At 37.7% G+C, this 21144-nt stretch overlaps 1 protein-coding gene across 8 annotated transcripts in view; it reads right to left on the reverse strand.

The window, feature by feature from the left end:
• TUSC3 (tumor suppressor candidate 3) overlaps positions 1-21144 on the reverse strand; it is a 214047-nt gene that overhangs the window by 135397 nt on the left and 57506 nt on the right. For all 8 annotated transcript variants that reach the window (XM_070068482.2, XM_070068481.2, XM_070068484.2 and 5 more), the window contains one exon: positions 6317-6486. In XM_070068482.2, the coding sequence (XP_069924583.1) occupies positions 6317-6486 (170 nt within the window). Of the gene's footprint in view, positions 1-6316; positions 6487-21144 lie in introns of those variants that run through there.

Consider the following 21144-nt stretch of genomic DNA (forward strand, 5'->3'; position numbering starts at 1 on the left):
GAGATGAACCTGGTCTTACTTTCCCTTTCTCTGTTCTAGCTTTCACTGTAAAGTTACCAAGAATATACTACTTTAAAAGTTGGCCGGTGCCGTGGCTCACTTGGCTAATCCTCCAAATGCGACACCGGCACCCCGGGTTCTAATCCAGGCTGAGGCGCCGGATTCTAGTCCCGGTTGCTCCCCTTCCAGTCCAGCTCTCTGCTGTGGCCCAGGAAGCAGTGGAGGATGGCCCAAGTGCCTAGGCCCTGCACCCGCATGGGAAACCAGGAGGATACACCTGGATCCTGGCTTCAGATCAGCACAGCACCGCCCGTAGCAGCCATTTTGGGGGGTGAACCAATGGAAGGAAGGTCTTTCTCTCTGTCTCTCTCACTGTCTAACTCTGCCTGTCAAAAATAAATAAATAAATAAGTTAATGCCTTGTTTTTTTTTTAATTTTTTTTAACTTTTATTTAATGAATATAAATTTCCAAAGTACAGCTTATGCATTACAATGGCTTCCCCCACCCATAACTTCCCTCCCACCCGCAACCCTCCCCTTTCCTGCTCCCTCTACCCTTCCATTCACATCAAGATTCATTTTCAATTCTCTTTATATACAGAAGATCAGTTTAGTATACATTAAGTAAAGATTTCAACAGTTTGCACCCCCATAGAAACACAAAGTGAAAAATACTGTTTGAGTACTCGTTCTAGCATTAAATCACAATGTACAGCACATTAAGGACAGAGATCCTACATGAGGAGTAAGTGTACAGTGACTCCTCTTGTTGACTTTACCAATTGACACTCCTGTTTATTGGCATCAGTAATCTCCCCATGCTCCAGTCATGAGTTTCCAAGGCTATGGAAGCCTTTTGAGTTCTCCGACTCTTACCTTATTTAGACAAGGTCATAGTCAAAGTGGAAGTTCTCTCCTCCCTTCAGAGAGAGGTACCTCCCTCTATGATGACCTGTTCTTTCCACTGGGATCTCACTCACAGAGATCTTTCATTTAGGTCATTTTTTTTTTTTTTGATAGAGTGTCTTGGATTTCCATGCCTGAAATACTCTCATGGGCTTTTCAGCCAGATCCGCATACCTTAAGGGCTGATTCTGAGGCCAGAGTGCTGTTTAGGACATCTGCCATTCTATGAGTCTGCTGTGTATCTTGCTTCCCATGTTGGATGGTTCTCTCCCTTTATTTATTCTATCGGTTAGTATATTAGCAGGTACTAGACTTGTCTATGTGCTCCCTTTGACTCCCAGTCCCTCCACCATGACCAACTGTGAACTGAAATTGATCACTTGGACTAGTGAGATGGCATTGGTACATGCCACCTTGATGGGACTGAATTGGAATCCCCTGGTATGTTTCTAACTCTACCGTTTGAGGCAAGTCAGCTTGAGCATGTCCCGAATTGCACATCTCTTCCCTCTCTTATTCCCACTCTTATATTTAACAGCGATCACTTTTCAGTTAAGTTTCAACACTTAAAAATAACTGTGTATTGATAACAGAATTAAACCAGTAGTATAAGTAGAACAGACAAAAAAAAATACTAAGACGGATAACGTATTAAGTTGTTCATCAACAGTCAGGGCAATGGCTGATCAAGTCACCGTTTCTCTTAGTGTCCATTTCACTTCAACAGGTTTCCTTTTTGGTGCTCAGTCAGTTGTCACCAATCAGGGAGAACATATGATATTTGTCCCTCTGGGACTGGCTTATTTCACTCAGCATGATGTGTTCCAGATTCCTCCATTTTGTTGCAAATGACTGGATTTCATTGTTTTTGACTGCTGTATTGTATTCTATAGAGTACACATCCCATAATTTCTTTATCCAGTCTACTGTTGATGGGCATTTAGGTTGATTCCAGGTCTTAGCTATTATGAATTGAGCTGCAATAAACATTAGGGTGCAGACCGCTTTTTTGTTTGCCAATTTCATTTCCTTTGGGTAAATTCCAAGGAGTGGGATGAATGCCTTGGTTTTACCCCAAAACAATTCTATCACAACATCTGGGTATGGAGTTTATTAACCTGCTCTAGACATTTTATTTGTATCTAAACCTTCACCTGTTCTCTCTTCTCTAACAACTCCAACTCTATCTTGATTCATTACTTAACAATTTTGTAATAGCAGCAATCTTTTGTTCTCATAAATCTGACTCGTCCAAAATTTAAAAGTTTACTAAAAAATAAGCTATGATAAATAAGCAAAAAGCAAAAAAAGGTTATAACAAGTCAGCTGTCATTTAAAAATTGAGGATCTATATTTAACAGTTCATTTAACAACATAACCTAAGTAAAATACTACCTAAAGTATATACCTTTTTACAGTATTTTAAAGTTTGTTACCACATCACCTATAATTATATGTAACTGAAAAAATGTTAGATATAATATTGCTAGATTACAGTTACAAAAAATATAATTACTAGTTAAGTATACTTCATAATACTACTAGTAACAAAAAATCAACATTTTCTATTTCATGAGCTAAAAAGTAATAACTTTCCAAAAATACGCATGGTATTATATGATTCCAAAAAGGACTTTTTTGATTTTTAGTGCAAATTTCAATGTTTTGCCTAAGTGTGAATTTAATTGTATTTTCATGCAAGTAGGGCTTTATACCATCCCTTAAGGTAGATACAGTATACTTACACATGCTAGCCCAATTCTGAAAACAATGTTGGTACCCTCTTGAGTACTGGTCCTCAAATCTGACATTTTTATTCATAATCTTCTCTGTCCATTTCTAGCCATCTTCTAATTTACACTTAATAAATGGGTTATGATAAGTTACCCTTCCCCAAAATTTCAAAACATAGAAATTTCTTATGAGCAAGCTAGTGTGAATGAAACCAATTCTTCTCATAGACCCAGGTTACTAATAATCTGAAATTCCACTACATCTCAAAATGATTTAGAAGCCTAAATCAATTCTATGAAAATTCCTGGCACATGGAACCACAAAACTAAAAGTGTTTCTTCATCGGAAAAAAGAAATGGAACAAGTAACGCAAGAAATCTCGAAGCCCAGATAATTTCACTGGAGAATTCTGCCAAATAGTTGAAGAATAATTAACACTAATTTTACACAATCTCTTCCCAAAAAAAGTGTTCAAGAGAGAACACTTCCCTCCTGATTTTATGATGATCTTTTCCTGATCCCAAAAAACTTTACAATAACAAATTAAGAAATGAAAATATCGGCCATTGGAGGGTGAACCAACAGCAAAGGAAGACCTTTCTCTCTGTCTCTCTCTCTCTTACTGTCCACTCTGCCTGTCAAAAAAAATAAATAAATAAAAAATAAAAAAAAAGGAAGAAATGAAAATAACAGACTAGAACCTGTCATGAACTTAGATGTAAAATTCCTCAACAAAACGTTAGCAAGTAGATTCAGCAGTGCATAAATCAGTATAATAACATAATCAAATGTGATTTATTACAATACAAAGGTTGGTACAACATTTAAACAGCAATCAATGTAATCCAATGTATCAACAGGCTAAAGAAATCATACCAACTGACGTGAGAAAAAAACTGTTGACAAAATCCAACAACCATGCCTGATAAAAACAAGAATCCAACTAAGAATAGACAAGTTCCTCAACTTGATAAAGATCAGTTACAAAAAAATAAAAACTTAAAAATCACACTTAATGCTCAAAGAGAAAATAGTTTCTCCTCCAGATCTCATCAAAATATAAAGCGTAAAAACTACAAAACTTTTAGGAAATAACAAAGGAGACAATACTTAGCATTCAAGGCTAGGCAAACAGCTCTTCAATTTGACAATAAAAATAACAGCTGTAAAAGAGAAACTGGTTAATTGAACCTAATGAAAATTAAAACCTACAGAACAATCCTGTAATAAGAATGAAATACAAGTCACAGACTGGGAGAAAATATTTGAAAACTTCATACCTAATTAAGGAGTAGTATCTAAAATATATCTTAAAAATTCTCAAAACTCAGCCAAAGGAAAAAAAAAATCCAACTATAAATGGGCAAAGGACATAAACACATACTTCATGAGAGAGAATATACAAATGACAAATATACAAAAAGATGTTTATCACTATCAGTCATTAGGTAAATGCCAAAAACCACAATGAGAAATCACTACAAATCTACCAAAATGGCTAAAATAGTGACAATACCAATGTTGGCAAAACAAGGAAAATAACTAGATCACTCACTTATACACTGGTGCTAGAAATACAAGATGATGCAGCCATTCTAGAAAACATTCTGGCAGCTTCTCATAAAACTAAATATGAAGTATCATACAACCCAGCCATCACACACTAACATTTGCCTCAAAGAAATAAAACTTTACATAAAAACATTCAGAAAAATGTTGATAATTATTTTAGGATTAACAAAAACTAGAAATAATCCAAACAGCCTTTAACAAATGGATGATTACATAAACTGAAATATGCACATGCCATGGAATATTACTCAGCTATAAATAATGAATTGTTGACAAATCCAACTTCCATGCAGTTTAAGTGAATTATAGTAAAAATTATAGTAGGTAAAAAAAAAAAGCCAACTCTACAAAAGTCACGCAGTATACGATCCCACTTAGATAACATTCTTGAAATGAGAGAATTATAGAAATGAAGGGCAATTTAGTGATTGACAGAGGTCAGACTCAAAGGGTTGTGAGTGAAATGAGGATGGGTAGGTTTAAAAAAAAATAAGAAGGAGTATTCCTATGGAGAATAGTGTTCTATATCCTCAGTGTGTCAATACCAACAACCTGCTTGTATTTTTTACTACAGTTCCATAGTATGTTACCACTGGAGGAAACTGGATGAATGATATACAGAATATCTCAGCATTATTTCTAAAAATTACAATTAGCTGGAAATTGAAAGTTAATTTAAAAAGTACTTGGTACCCAAACCAGAAGAAATAAGCATATGAAAATTATCTGTACCTCCATGTTCATTGCAGCTCAATTCACAACAGCAAAGATATGGAATTAACCCACATGTTTATCAACTACTGATTGGATAAATAAATTATGGTATATACACACTAGAGTACCATTCAGCTATTAAAAAATGAAATCCTGTCTCTTGCAATAAAATGGATGCAAATGGAAACCATTATACTTAGTGAAATAAGTCAGTCTCAAAAGATAGTACCATATGTTTTCCCTGATCCAAGGTAACTAACAGAGTACCTTACATGTAATGTACTGTTGTGAAATGGACATTTTGAGATTTGACGACTGTTTACAGCCCCTTTCGCTTGTTTTTTTTTTTTCTTCATATTATTTGTTGAAGTCTTTTATTTACTGTAGGGTTAAATTTATTATCATTAAGTAAACTGAAAGTAGATCTTTGTAAAAATTAAGAGAATGGGAGAGGGAGGAGGAAGAAGGGTTGTAGCGTTGGGTGGGAAGGAAGGTTGGGACAGAAATATCACTATGTTCCTAAATCTATATATGTGAAATACATGACACTTGTACAACATAAATATAATTTTTTGAAAAATAAAAATAATAAAAAGCACTTGCTGGATTTGTATTCAATTTGTACTTATCTAAAATTTTGTTAGTTTGTTCCTAATTACAAATATTTCAGCCATTTCAAATTATTTACTTCTGTAGCATAAGAAGAAATTGCTTCTATCATTAGAGGTATCCAACATAAATAGATCTCACATAAAAGCTGGCCCTCTTTATTAAAACTGTTAAAATAGATTTAAGAGCATATTTCAATTGGTTACTTCACTGACCAAAGACATAAGTAGTGGACCTTCAAAGCAACAGGAAGGATATAAAGTTGAAAAATCAGTTTTTATGATTTTGTGTGAAATTGATCAACAAATAATTTACATGCCCATCATAAAATAGTATTAACCTATCAAAGTGATTTTCCACAATCTATTGATTTTGACCTTACTTTATTTTTTTTTTCCATTATTTTTTACCTGAGAAATGGGAGACTGAGAGAGAAAGTACAGGTCTCAGAAGCTGGAAGCTGGGAATGCTGTTATGCAGGTCTCCAATGTTAGGCAGCAGGAACCCAATCACTTGAGCCATCACTGCAGCCTCCTCAGATTTGTTTTAGCAGGAAGCCTGAGTCAGAACTGGAGCCAGAAGTCGACCACCTGTACTTCAGTATGGGATCCACACGTCTTACCTGCTAGGCTAAATCTCTTCCCTGAGCTTACTTTTGAATACAGTCATATCTGACCATGACACGGAACGAACCATTCAATTTGCTTACATATGTATCTTAAACAGATAAGCCTGGGATAAAAATTCTAAATTTTCAAAGAAAAAAGAATCATAAATTACCTGCACACCGAACACTGCCGCTGAGGTTGAAGAGCTGTGAACATGACAATCATTGAATAGTTCCGAGGCGGAGCCTTTATAAATTTTCGGAATTTATCACCGTTCATTCGGAAGATTGAGCGCCTGGAGCTCCATTCCATCAGCTGTTCTACTTTTTCAGCTAAAAGGTTCTGCAAATAAAGAGAACTTAAATTTACACAGGGTGAAAGTCCTGGATTTCCTATGGACACTGTTAGTAAAATGGCATGATCCATGCCCCTGACACCATCCTAGGCTCTAGCCCCCACCGTCATTGCTGGAACCCAGGTGGCCGCATGGCCCAACTACAGGTGTCAGTTCCACCCCTACCCTAATGGGATTCACTGCTCCTACTTCCCTGGCCGCCCCCATCAAAGTTTTAAAAGGACCTGTTCCTGAACACAGGCCTGTCTGTCTCTGTCTGTCTGTTTCTCTGTGTCTCTCTCTCTCATGCCTTCCTCTCTCTCTGTTTCTTCTTCTTCGCCCCTACTCTCTGGTCTGTTGGGTTTCCCCACCTATAAACTTTCCATTCCTTACTCCAGTGTTTAGTTTGTTTTGTGGCGGCCTTACAAACACAACACAATTACATAAGATTATATTTTCCCCCAAATTAATTTCTGTTAAAAGTGCTTCCTTTAGACAATATATTTGTTGTTAATTGACTAGATATGCATGAAATATTAAATTTTATTTCCTAATGATCCAAAGCTTTAAAAAGATATTAAAAGTAAAATAATTGTATTTCCAATTCCAGAAAGAAAAATGACTGACATTTTTCTAATATTCTCACAATTTCCAATGTTCTTGCAGCTAAAATTTCTGGTCATTAAGTAAAACAAAGCAACAACCCCTCCCCCAAAAAAAAATCAGAAGACTCGGTAAAGCTCAGAGAAGGCTGACTGACTAAAGACGTGAAGAATGACACACTAAGGAGCTGCTGGGGGCTGTCCGGACCCCATACTTCCCAGACGGCTTGCTGGACAAGCTGCCAACCCAGGAAAGCCAGTGAGTGCCTCAAAAAATGTTTGCTCTCTTTACTCAAAGGACAAGGAAAGGGGCAACCTAGTAAGAAAAAATATAGTGCTCTACTCCAGCCAAGCCCCTCAGGGAAGAAAGAAAATAAACCCCTGTGTCATCCCCACCCTCCCTAGCAAGGCTGAATGGGAGCCTCCACCTACCAATTTCCCCTAAGCATTTACCTGCAGTCACACTAGGGAATCTCATAGAGGCAAAGCTGAAACCATATGCAAAAGAAAGATGGTGTGATTCTATTTCTATTGGGGATGACTCTGGGCAAAGACTAGTGACTCTTGTGGTAGAGAGGGACTGAGGAAGGCACAGTGATGCAGACACATCACTGTGTGGAGCTGAGATACGCGCAATAGCCAGATGTTGGGAAGGGAACAGCACACTAGCTTCTACACAGGATTTTCTTGTCTTTAGGTCATTTATCTCATCTGAAACAGTCCAAGTACGAACTCTAAAGGGATGTATTCACATAAGAAAAACAAATTTCCTGCCTTTGCAAAACCAAACAAGATTCAGTGGATAGGACAAAGACACTTAAGTTGTGCCATTTGAGAATGTGTTCTTCTTAAAATTATATACAGGAGGGGCTGGCGCCGAGACAGGTTAATCCTCCGCCTGTGGAGCCAGCATCCCATGTGGGCGCTGGTTCCAGTCCCAGCTGCTCCTCCTCCAATCCAGCTCTCTGCTGTGGCCTGGGAAAGCAGTAGAAGATGGCCCAAGTCCCTGGGCCCTGCACCTGCACCTGCATAGGAGACCAGGAAAAAGCTCCTGGTTCGTGGCTTCGGATCAGCAAACCTCTGGCCTTTGTGGCCAGCTGGGGAGTGAACCAGAGGAGGGAGGGTCTTTCTCTCTCTCTCTTCCTCTCACTGTCTATAACACTACCTCTCAAATAAATAAATAAAATCTTAAAAATTGTATACATGAAATACATGAAATTTTCCTTTATATAAATATATACATAAGAATTAAAGCAAAAGAATATAAGGAGAAATTCAATCCTTCCCTTCCTAGGTGGATAAGAGACAGCTGCTCCCATGAGTCACTCAGAGACACTAGGAATGTATGAAACAGGGAGAGAAGAGAGTACAGGCATCCTACCCTGTGTTACAGTAAAAGGACTCAAAGTTCTCTGTACCCACCAGACCCAGGAAAGCAAGACAAACGGTAAGCAACCAAAGGGAGAATAAGCTGGTTCAAGAGCACAATGTCTGAATTAATAATGAGGCAGAGCATTCAGATAACCATACAGCATGGCAACCACAGAAAAGGAAAAAGTATTGCTAATTACAGGATAACAGTTCAAAAAAAGACATAATGTTGTCACAGGAAAATAGGGTTCTCATATGAAACTGCTCCCAATCTCAAAAAAACTCAAAAATAAGTAGATTCGATTATATTCAACTGCACGGGCTGTATTTCCAACTGCAAAAATGCTATGGATATATTTCCATAAAGTAAAATGATAATCTTATTAAACTCAAAGTTAAATAAAACTTACTTTAGGAGACAAGGCCCTATACCAAAATAGTTGAAAACTATGTAGAAGAACTGTTACTAGCTGTCCTATATTTTGAGAAGAAAATGTATTTTCCATGTTAAGAATAACTTAAAATTTTTGTCTTAAAGAAAACTGTTATGTATTTAATACAGCATATCTAAAATTACCAAATTTAATTGTAAAATCTTTTACACAATCATATTTAAAAGGTAGCATTTCGAATATATGAGAGTATTTCAAAAGTCTACAGAAAATGGAAATTAAGAGGTATATTTATTTTGATACAAAAAAGTTTAAATCCATGCATGTAAGTTTATAGTTTTACCCTCACAGATAATGTGGAAAATATTTTTTTTTAAAGAAAACGCCCATCAGTCAGCATCAGTGTCTGACAGACTGTCAATATTTTTTGATTACCATAGTAGCAGTTCCTGAGAACACCATCCATATGAAATTTTAACGTTACCTGCATTAATGTGTTGGATGTGAGAGTTATATACCCTTACCAACATAAGGTGGTCATTCCACTCATAATCTTTTACTCTCCCTCCTTTCTCTCTCCCCCTGCTCCCCAGGCACCACACACATGTAAGAACAACATGTCGATGTTTACACCATGCTTTCTGGAAAAACTGAAGATTTTTCCCATGCTTCTTCATGTCAGTTACTGTTTTTTCTCTCCCTCTCTCCAATCCCCTCGCCATCCCTACCTCACCATCCTCATTATGTCATTTATTCATGATCTACAAATAAAACTTTTGTTCTACTTATGAGACAGACTGTATATAATAAAATGTATTCCACTGATCAATATTTTTCAAGTTCCAAGATAAGATAGTGTCACCTCTAAATTTTCTTTTTGGCTATAGAATAAACAAAGTAATGATAAGTGGTAAGTGATCTGAAGTACATATTTGATATTTTGATAATTATTTTTACTTGTTTTGTCTAAATTTACAGTATGAAAAATACCAATTTCTTAAAAGCTGAAAAATCCATAATGTAGCATTGAATACAAAATGACAATGAATCCAAGCAGTGAAGTCTCCAATTCACTTAGTATTCCAATCACTGATTATTCCAAAAAGGTTCTTAATTTGATTATTCACACAAGAACATCCACAAAATCCAAACAAAAATGTTCCTATAATTTTTAGGTATGTAACAATCTTTATTCAGTATTTTTCTCCAAATCATAGCATGTAAGGTGATGTAAGTGTCCTGTCTCATGACTCTAAATGGAGAAGCCATGTCTGCATTTGTTAAAACCCATAAAATTATAATGATATCAAAAGGAATTTTAATTTCAATAGGTTTTCAAAATATCAACCAGAATTGTGGGGCCTGAACAAAATGAATTACAAACTTTAACAAATGAATCTGACAGTATTGTAAGTCAATAACAAACTTCACTATGGAAAACAGTAATTGACCAGATATTCTGAATGCTAAAAGGAACAACATACAAATAATGCAATCCAGTAAAATTGGTTTCTAAACACCACTCTCCATTAAAATGAACCACAGGGGCCAACACTACGGTGCACTCTAACAGTTGAGCCCCTGCTTGCAATGCCAGTTTCCCATATCAGAATGCCAGTTAAGTCTCAGCTGCTCTGCTTGGGATCCAGCTCCCTGCTTTTGTGTCTGCAAAGGCAGAAGATGGTCCAAGTACCTGGGCCCCTGCCACCCACATGGACACCAAGATGAGGTCCCTGGCTCCTGGCTTCAGAATGGCCCAGACCTGGCTGTTGCAGCCACTTGCAAAATGAACTGGAGGATGGAAGATACCTATCCCTCTTCCCCTCTCCCTCTCACTTTGGCTCCCCCACCCCCTCTACTGTCCTACCATCCAAATAAATAAATCTTTAAAATGAATACAAATAATCACAGTTCCCTGGAGAAGTAGTTGATTAGAAGGCTGAAGCAGAGAAAATATCTTGACACTAGACTACATTGATACCAGAAAATTTAAAAATTGATCAAAAGAAACATACAGAGGACATAAGAAACAATGCAAAAAGCTACCAGTAACCAAAGTTGGGAAAATTTGATCACTAAGAGAAAGGATAGTAAGAAATGACAATAATATTGAATTCTAAATCACAGAATAAAACAAAAATCCATGCAATGATACTTACATGAATAAATAACACCATGAACAAACAAATGTGGAGGAGAGGTAACTTCTTTACATAAGAATTCCAAATAATAAGTATAAAAACAGGAGAAACAGAAAATCACCATCAAAATACCACAATAAGGAAGAACCAACAAAGTGATTTGCTTTGCATTTTCTCTTTTTTACAGATTTACTTATTTGAAAGGCAGAGCTACAGAGAAGAGAGATCTTCCATCTGCTGGTTCACTCCCCAAATGGCCCCAAGGAACATGCACTTAGAAATTAGAAGAAAGATCTCTTTAATTCAAAAAATACTTACTGAACATCTGCTAAATGCTAGTCTCAGAATTAGGATGTGAAAATATAAAATTAAGTATGACACAATTTTTTTTTTTTTTTTTTTGACAAGCAGAGTGGACAGTGAGAGAGAGAGACAAATGAAAGGTCTTCCTTTAGCCGTTGGTTCACCCTCCAATGGCTGCTGCTGCGGCCGGTGCTTATCCTGGTCTCCCATGGAGTACAGGGCCAAGCACTTGGGCCATCCTCCACTGCACTCCCTGGCCACAGCAGAGAGCTGGCCTGGAAGAGGGGCAACCGGGACAGAATCCAGCACCCTGACCAGGACTAGAACCCGGTGTGCGAGCGCCGCAAGGCGGAGGATTAGCCTAGTGAGCCGTGGTGCCGGCCCAACAATCCCTGTCCTTAATGACAAAGTCATATTACTCCAACTTTAAAAAAGATTATTTAGAGAGTTTCAGGGAGAGGGAGAGAGAAGCCTTAAACTCACTGGTTCACTACCCATATAGATGCCACAGCCACAGCTGGGCTAGGCTAATGCCAGGAATCATGAGCTCCATTCAAGTCTCCCAAGTAGATGGCAGGAATCTAAGCACATGAGCCATCACCAGATGCCTTCCCAGGTTCCTTAAAGGGAAAGCCAGATCAGAAGTGGAGGAGCTACTCTTGGGACTGGAATACGGGATGTGAACATTCCAAGCAGCCGCGTCACCCTATGCACCTTATTGCCTACCCCTCTCAAAATTCCACACTGATTCAAATTTAAATTTTCAAAAATTGAGACACCTCCTTAGAAAGTCCACTGACTCAAAGTTCCGATTTTCTTGAAAAGTTAGGGGGTCAGAAATAAAAAAGACAAAGAATCTGAAAAACAAGGACCAGAGTTGTGGCACAGCAGACATAGCCACCATCTGTGATGTCAGCATCCCATTTGGGTGCTGATTTGCTTCCTGGCTGCTCCACTTCTGATCCAGCTCCTTGATGACGTCCTGGGAAGAGCAGTGGAAGATGGTCCAAGTGCTTAGGTCCCTGCCACCCACATGGGAGATCTGGATTCAGCCTGCCCAACCATGACCCTTGCGGCAATCTAGGGAGTGAACCAGAGAATGGAAGAACTCTGTCACCCCTGTTCTTTTTCAAATAAATAAATCTTTAAAAGAAAAAAATTCTGAAACACAAACACAAAATTCCTTTTCCAAAAACTTCAGTAGCTGCCTACTGAGAAAATTCAAAAAACAAACTACAGGGCACACAAGACCAAGATCACTATCTGGCCCCAATTTCATCTCCTGCTTTTCTCTCATCCTCTACGTATACCACCTCATACAGTTTGCAATCCATTAGAGTAGTTAGAAATCAGTATGTTTTAAATATATTCATTGGAGGAGCCAGTGCCATGGCTTAGTGGATAAAGCCACCACCTGCGATGCAGGCATCCCATATGGGTGCCAGTTGGAGTCCTGACTGTTCCACTTCCGATCCAGCTCTCTGCTATGGCCTGGGAAAGCAGTAGAAGATGGCCCAAGTCCTTAGACCCCTGCACCAATGTGGGAGACATGGAAGAAACTCCAGGCTCTTTGCTACGGATCAGCGCAGCTTGGGCCACTGCGGCCATCTGGGGAGCGAACCAGCAGATGGAAGACCTCTCTCTCTTCTCCTCTGCTTCTCTAGCCCTTTCAAATAAATAAATAAATCATTAAAATATATATATTCATTGGATAATTCTAACATGAAAACAGAGTATAGAAGCTACTACCGTAGTAAGACTCAAAAACAAGCCATCTTTTATTTTTTTTCCAGACATTGCCATGCCTATGAAAACCTATTAAGAGGAAATGCCTAACTCACCACTCCTCTTCTATCATTCCTTAAGAGAATTTGTTTCCTACAGGATTCAATACAAATATCCCAAATCCAAGAATCCTTCAGAAAGTCCCTAGGGCTGTAAGTTTTCCCTCTATTTAAACCACTATAGGACCAGATTATATCATGATTCACCCATATGCTGCTTACCCTACTATATATTATGAGCTCGTAATGGTAAACAACCACATTTTAATATCTTTGCAGCCCTAGATTTTTAAAATTTCAGGGAACATAAAAGATAAGAAAGTAAGATTATATTGGGAGTTCTACAGTTCTCAACTTAGTAGTTTTAAACTAAGAATTTAGAGACTATTTCTACATTCCATCTATAAAATATAGATAGGTGAGAACCAAATATATTTTCAATTGATTGACGGCTTTATATTTTTTGTTTTATAATCAGCAAAAGTATATTAATATTCTGAAAATATGCATAATGTGCGAGGTTCTTGGAGTATATTTTTATAAAATATGTATTTTATATAAAAATAGGTATTACTACAAATTTTTAAAATATAAATTAGTCACTACTGACAAAAAAGATCAAGCTCTATTGCTTTTTGTTTTTTAATATCCATTTCTTAACCTATTCCTACACTAAATCATCTTGTTTCATGTCACCTTCTACCCATAAACTTCATAGTAATCTGTTTCTGCATCGCTTGCCTCAAGCACCTTTTCCCTGTTTTAAAGTCGGCCATCCAATAGTCAAAGGCACCCAAATTATAATCAAAGGTATCCTGGAGTAACCATTTCTAAATTATCTCACCTACATTAATACTAGAAAAACACAAGAAAACATTAGAAGGTATGCAATGTTACTCCTCATAAACAAAAGAAATACAAAACCTACCAAAGCCAAATTAAAATCTTTTCTTTTTCATCTTATTAACATCAACATGTCATCACTGATGAAGGCTCAATGATCATTCACCACAATCATAACAGAAATTATAACTGCTTATTTTTCAAAGTGTAGCAGCAACATCTACACCATAATATGAAGCTTTAAATCAAGAAAAGCAACCAATATTTTATCGGTTTTTCCAGTGTCTCAGGGACCATACTAGGTATTGCCCATTCTACAATGTCAGGTGCCATTACACCACCACATTTCTATAGAAATGGCTTGGAAAAAAAATAGCTTGGAAAAACCTAAATTACTTACTGAAGATCAAACTTCATTTTTCTATTGTTAATTTATGGTATTTTCATTATGGAATATTGTATATACAAGGTATCTTCAAAAAGTTCATGAAAAATGTCTATTATGAAAAACTAGGCATGAATTTCAAAATTCTTTTGCACACAAATTTCATTTCATTTTCCATGAATTTTTGAAGCATCCTTACACAAACATGCACACATTCTGTATTATGCAAATATATCACTTTTTTAAAAAAAAAACTTCAGGAATATTTAAACAATATACTTTTATATGTAGTTACCTGATTTAGTCTAGAATATACTTATTTGTATACATCAATCACATATGATAAAAACTAGGCCAGATAAACAAGTTAACATGTTGTTTCCAGTTGTTTTAAGATGAACAGAATGTACTTAAAAGTGGTAATATGGGGCCGGTGCTGTGGCACAGATTAATCCTCTGCCTGCAGCGCCAGCATTCCACATGGACACCCGTTTGAGTCCCAGCCACTCCTCTTCCAATCCAGCTCTCTGCTATGGCCTGGGAAAGCAGTGGAAGATGGCCTAAGTCCTTGGGCCCCTTCAAACCCTTGGGAGACTGAAGGAAGCTCCTGGTTCCTGGCTTCAGATCAGTGCAGCTCCAGCTGTGGTGGCCATTTGGGGAGTGAACCAGCAGATGAAAGACCTCTCTCTCTCTTTCCTTCTCATTGTCTCTAACTCTACCTCTCAAATAAATAAATAAAATCTTAAAAACAAAAAGTGGTAATACGCCAGCAACTCATTTGAAGCACATTATTAACAAAAATATTGACTAGTAAAAATAAATTTAGACCACATGGTTAAGAAGAGTCAAAGATTGGATTTGGTCATTTAGGAGACAATGTCAGAAAAGATCAGACTGACTCTGTACTTCTATACTTCATATACATATAAATATTAAATTGGAAACTGCACTTCTTCTAATCAAAGGAGTCTGATTCATGTACACACTGTTATATACCACATATGCTTAGTAAAAGACAATCTGGCAACTAAAAAATTACTGTCATGTCCAAAACTAGAGAAAATTTGTAGAAACATGGTCTAAATATCACGAAAATATAAATGTCTATAATGTTTTAAATGTGTACACCATTGCAGTGTATCCACACAAGGGAATACTACTTAGGAAATAAAAAGAAACAAAATTTTCATAAATACCACAACACGGATAAACCTCAAAACACTATGCTCATTAAACCAAGTAAGAGATCACATAATCTACGGTTCCATTTATATGAAATGTCTAGAAAGAAATAAAGTAGGTAAATTACTGCATGGGCCTACAGGTATGACTAGGAATTAACTGTAAATGGGAAGAGTATCTTACTGGAGAGATAAAATGTTCTAAAACCCATTTGAAGGGGCTGGCATTTGGTGCAGCAGCTAAGATACCACTAGTGAGGCCCATATTACATGGCAGAGTATTTCTTTTGAGTCCCTACTTCTCTGAATCCAATCCAGCTTCCTCCTAAGGCACTCCCTGGGGAACTGCAAGTGAAGAACCAAGTACTCAAGTCCCTACCACCCATGTGGGAGACTCAGACTGAGTCCTGGGCTCCCAGCTTCAGCTGGCCCAACCCTGCCTGTTTTGGGCATTTGAGGATTGAACCAGATGTAAAATCTGTCCATGCCTCTGTATTTAAAATTAATTAAAAAAATTCATTTTATTTAAAAGGCAGAGAGACAGAGACAGAGTGATAAAGAGAGCATAGACTCAGGCCATAATTTATTTATAGTTGATGGAAAATACCTATCTTTTTTTTTTTTCCTGTTTCTCTATTTGTCTCTCCTTACCTCAACCAAACCAAACCATTTCCCTTCACTCTGCCTTCAAATAAATGAATATATATACATATACATATATATATATATTTAATGTCAACATGGGGCCAATACAACATTTTTAAATGTCAAAATGGCACCGCTTATTAAGCACCACCAGCAACACCAGCATCTCATATGAGCACGGGCTGGAGTATGGGCTACTCTACTTTGATCTACCTACCTGCTAATGTGCCTGGGAAGGCAGCTGAAGATGATCCTATTACTTGGGTTCCTGCCACCCACATGGGAGATCCAGATGAAGTTTCTAGCTCCTGACATCAGCTTGGCCCAGTTCTGACCATTGTGGGTCAGGAGAGAAGCAGTGGATGGAAGATCTCTCTCTCTCCATTTCTCTCCATAACTTTGCCTTCCAAACAATTAAATAAATTTTAATTAACAGAAAAACAAATGTTTAATGACATGTATAGCTCCTATATACATCAGAGAGAACCCAGAGAAGTGAAGGAGTATCTCGAAGAAAATGATGCTCAAGGGTGGGTGCTATGGCTTAGCAGATTAAGCCACACTTGAGATGCCTGTGTCTCATATCAGAGTGCCTGATTTGAATTCTAGCTACTGCATACTTCAGATCAAGCTTCCTGTTAATGTTCTTGAGAGGCAGCAGATAATGACCTAACTGCTTGGGTACCTGCCATCCACATGGACTACCTGGATGGAGTTCCTGGCTCCTGGCTTTGGCATGGTTATCTGGGGAGTGAAACAGAAAATGGAAGCGCTCTCGCGTGCTCTCTCGCTCACTCTGTCTCTGTCTCTCTCGGTTGTTGCCTCTCTTCCCGTCACCCTAACATTCAAATAAATAAGTAAATTTAGCAAAAAAGTGATGCTCACAAATTTCAATTCCCTACTCATTCTCTACTCCAAGTGAGGTAAAAAGAACTTTATGGCCGGCGCCGCGGCTCGCTAGGCTAATCCTCCGCCTAGCGGTGCCGGCACACCGGGTTCTAGTCCCGGTCAGGGCGCCGGATTCTGTCCCGGTTGTCCCTCTTCCAGGCCAGCCCTCTGCTGTGGCCAGGGAGTGCAGTGGAGGATGGCCCAGGTGCTTGGGCCCTGCACCCCATGGGAGACCAGGAAAAGCACCTGGCTCCTGGCTCCTGCCATCGGATCAGCGCGGTGCGCCGGCCGCAGCGCACTGGCCGCGGCGGCCATTGGAGGGTGAACCAACGGCAAAGGAAGACCTTTCTCTCTGTCTCTCTCTCTCACTGTCCACTCTGCCTGTCAAAAAAAAAAAAAAAAAAAGAAAAAGAAAAGAACTTTATGGGTAAGGAAATTCTGAGAGGGTAAGGGAGCTCAGAGATCTACCAGATAGAATGTAATGCAATCCTTGAGGGGGAAAAAAAAACAGAAACAATTTCCTATACATTAATTTTTAAAATGGACAGAGGATTTGATTACTAAAGTACAAAGTATGACTTTCAATTTATATGCACTTTGGACAAAACTATTTGACCCTCAGTTTCTTCATCTATAAAATTCAAATAATATCTGATTAAGATGCTGGTAACATCAAACAAGTTAACATACAGAAAATTCACATGTATGGCACCTTAGAAATGTTAATACATTCTAATTTTGTTCACTTGTATTCAGATCAAACTGATTAGATTGCTGAAGGAGCACCTATGATGGGATTTTTAAAATCTCATTAATACCTTCAATCTCAGTTACCAAATGTTTTCTGGGTACTTACTACATGGCAAATATTATGCTGAACGTATGAACAAGCTTTGGGGAATACTTGTTACCTTGTTACCTGACAAGAATCATTGTGCTAAATATTTGGAAAATGAGTAACACAGATCTATTCTCAAGGCCTTAGGGCAATTAAACTCCAACTCTAGAGTTTCTTTCTATATTGCTTACAACTGTACTTCAAAAATTTTCAGAAAACCAGCATTATAAAATATGAGTTTATTTTGGTGCAAATTTTTTACAATATGTAGAAAATGCATCATATTTAAAAAAACCTATTAAAGTATTTAAAAGTCTTCTGTATCAAAATAAACTCCTGTTATAATTCTGTTGTCCTAGATCTTTTCGAAGTATTCTTGTATATTAATGTGTAAGGGTTATGTATTTAGAGTTAAGAAAAGGCTTCATGCCAATTCAGGAAAGAATGGTACAGATCTTATTTCTGTGAACACTAACTAATTGGTCGTGACTGCTCTAATTTCAGCACAGACATTCTGATACTTAGACTGGTCCTATCAGTAAAGACTGTGTGAGTAACTGGCTTTGTCTACTACTGGCTCAAGGGTGGGAAGTAGGCACACAGGTGCTATAAATCTAGCATATCAGAAAAGGAAAAACAGATCCATAAATCATAATCTTCTACAAAGAAACCCTGTCCTTGTTACCTTATGGAAGGCAAGGGTGGCAGGACTTAAGATATTAATGAAGTTAAAAGTTGCTCATATTAACTATAAATGCCCACTCCTCATCTTGTATCTTATTATTTTCTCAAAAACTGAACTCTAAGGCAAATGACAATGTATAAACAAAGTAGCATAATGTATTTGCCAGTTGTCAACATAGGACATTACATAATTTTTCCTCAATTCATGTTTTTTCTAGTACTAACATACCAAAAATATAAGAAATAGTACATTTCATTAAGCATAATAAAACTGATCACAAAATGAAATTAAATTTTTTTTTATTTAATGAGCATAAATTTCCAAAGTACAGCTTATGAATTACAATAGCTTCCTCCCCCCCGTAACTTCCCTCCCTCCCACAACGCCCCCCTCTCCCACTCCCTTTCCCCTTCCCCTTCACATCACGATTAATTTTCAACTATCTTTATATACAGAAGATCAATTTAGCGTATGTTAAGTAAAGATGAATTAAAATTTTAAAAGATGTTACTTTTATACTTTTTTGCTTCTAGTATGTTATCCTTAATGGTATATTTTAAAAATCACCAGATGTATCCAAGCAAAGCTATGAAGTCTCATGTCTTAATAAAGATTTACTTGCCAGAGGGATAAGCAGTCATGTGTCTGTTTTCCATTTATTTTCCTGGTTTTATTCAGGTGCCTGCTATCATCAAAACTGCCACAGTGTGACTTGCTCAGGAAATCAGAGCTGCATGTATACACCATTCTCTATCTGGGAGAAAAGCTATCTTCAATTTGTTAAACTATTTCTTCTTTAAAAACCTATTCATATTTGTTATTAGAGCATTCTTCTCAGATCTGAATAAAATATAAAGGGCAACTCATGCTTCTAGAAACAAAAATATCAAGAGATTAAGCACTGCACTGCCTCTAACTGTTCAATAAAGATCACGTCTTAAAGGAACTCAGAAGATGACAATGACACCATAAGTAAAAAGTGTAAAGCAAGCAGGCCATGAAAAAGGCAAAGATTCAAGCAAGAAGTTCAATCAGTTGAAACTCAGAAAATCATGGCATTTCTACAGAAAATGCAATCTATACTCTTACCTGAAATTCTCAACTATCACTACACTCAAAGGTTAAAAAGTTAACAGATCCAAAATACATTAAACAAATCTCACTGAAAAGTTCTCAGAACTAAGGAATACTGGAAAATCCAGCACAATTCCACTTCTGGGAAGTTTCAAAGATATTTTGTCTATGTGGGTGCAAAGGGAAGTCAGCTCTGACAGCTATAACAGTACCCACAAGTTTCTATAGGGGTACAATCATAGGTAAGTTGCACAGCTCAGTATGTCAAAGACAATATCCGATTCATTCATATCTGGGTGAACAGAGAAATGGTTCTTTGAGAAAACATTTATTCAGACACACATGCTTTTTTCAAAAGGAGGTCTCAGTTCATCGCACTATGATATTCAAACATATAAACTTTTTCTAGAAACTCAGTAAAAATATTTCTAGTAATACACATTTAATTTTGCATTTAACAGAAACTGTCCCTGATGACATTTTGTTCTACCTTGGCATGCAGCAAAGCATCCAGAAAATGGTCAGCTCCTGATGAAACCCCCTGCTCTCCATATAAACATGCCAGCTGAAGGACAATATGCAAAAATTCTAAAGTACAATCTGGGAATTGGTAACTTAATAGTCCTATCAATTGTTACTTTTAAGAGGGATTTCTTACTTCAATTTGTGAATATTAGAGACTAGAATGACTTATATATTCCGTGATTACTGAAAAAATCCTATCACAATATTAAGTGGAAACAGGTTTATATCAACTACAATCACAAAAGTATCTGAGTTGATAAAGACAGGTCACAGGGTCATGTAAATATTTGGAAATGGTTTCTATTAGTATTGGTAGATGTTCTGTTTTATGTTTACTATAAAGGGACAACAGTCTTGTTTTTTGGTTTTTCATTTATTTAGGTTGTCTGTGTGACTACTTAAGTACTTAAGTAACTGCTTAAGTACCATAGCTTCCTATTAAAAGATAACATCATTAGACTGGGGATCATGAGAAGTTTTCTGAATGATCAAAATATGAAGTCATTTCAGTGAAGGACAGTCATAAAATAGGCCAAATGAGCACCCAGTTTTTATGCCATCACTGCATTAGCTTCTGTCACAACCTTTATTAAAACCTCTCAGAAGATTCTGTCGTACATTTACTATTAGTAAATAAATAAATATCCTGTTCTAAAACAGGTACTAGATACAGAGAATCACAGCAGCTGTTAAAAACAGAGAGTAAGGCCGGCGCCGCGGCTCAATAGGCTAATCCTCCGCCTAGCGGCGCCGGCACACCGGGTTCTAGTCCCGGTCGGGGCGCCGGATTCTGTCCCGGTTGCCCCTCTTCCAGGCCAGCCCTCTGCTGTGGCCCGGGAGTGCAGTGGAGGATGGCCCAGGTGCTTGGGCCCTGCACCCCATGGGAGACCAGGAAAAGCACCTGGATCCTGGCTCCTGCCATCGGATCAGCGCGGTGCGCCGGCTGCAGCGCGCCGGCCGCGGCGGCCATTGGAGGGTGAACCAACGGCAAAGGAAGACCTTTCTCTCT

This window comes from Oryctolagus cuniculus, chromosome 2 (genome assembly GCF_051225735.1).
Source record: "Oryctolagus cuniculus isolate XC-2025 breed Fujian yellow rabbit chromosome 2, ASM5122573v1, whole genome shotgun sequence".
NCBI classification, from domain to species: Eukaryota; Metazoa; Chordata; class Mammalia; order Lagomorpha; family Leporidae; genus Oryctolagus; species Oryctolagus cuniculus.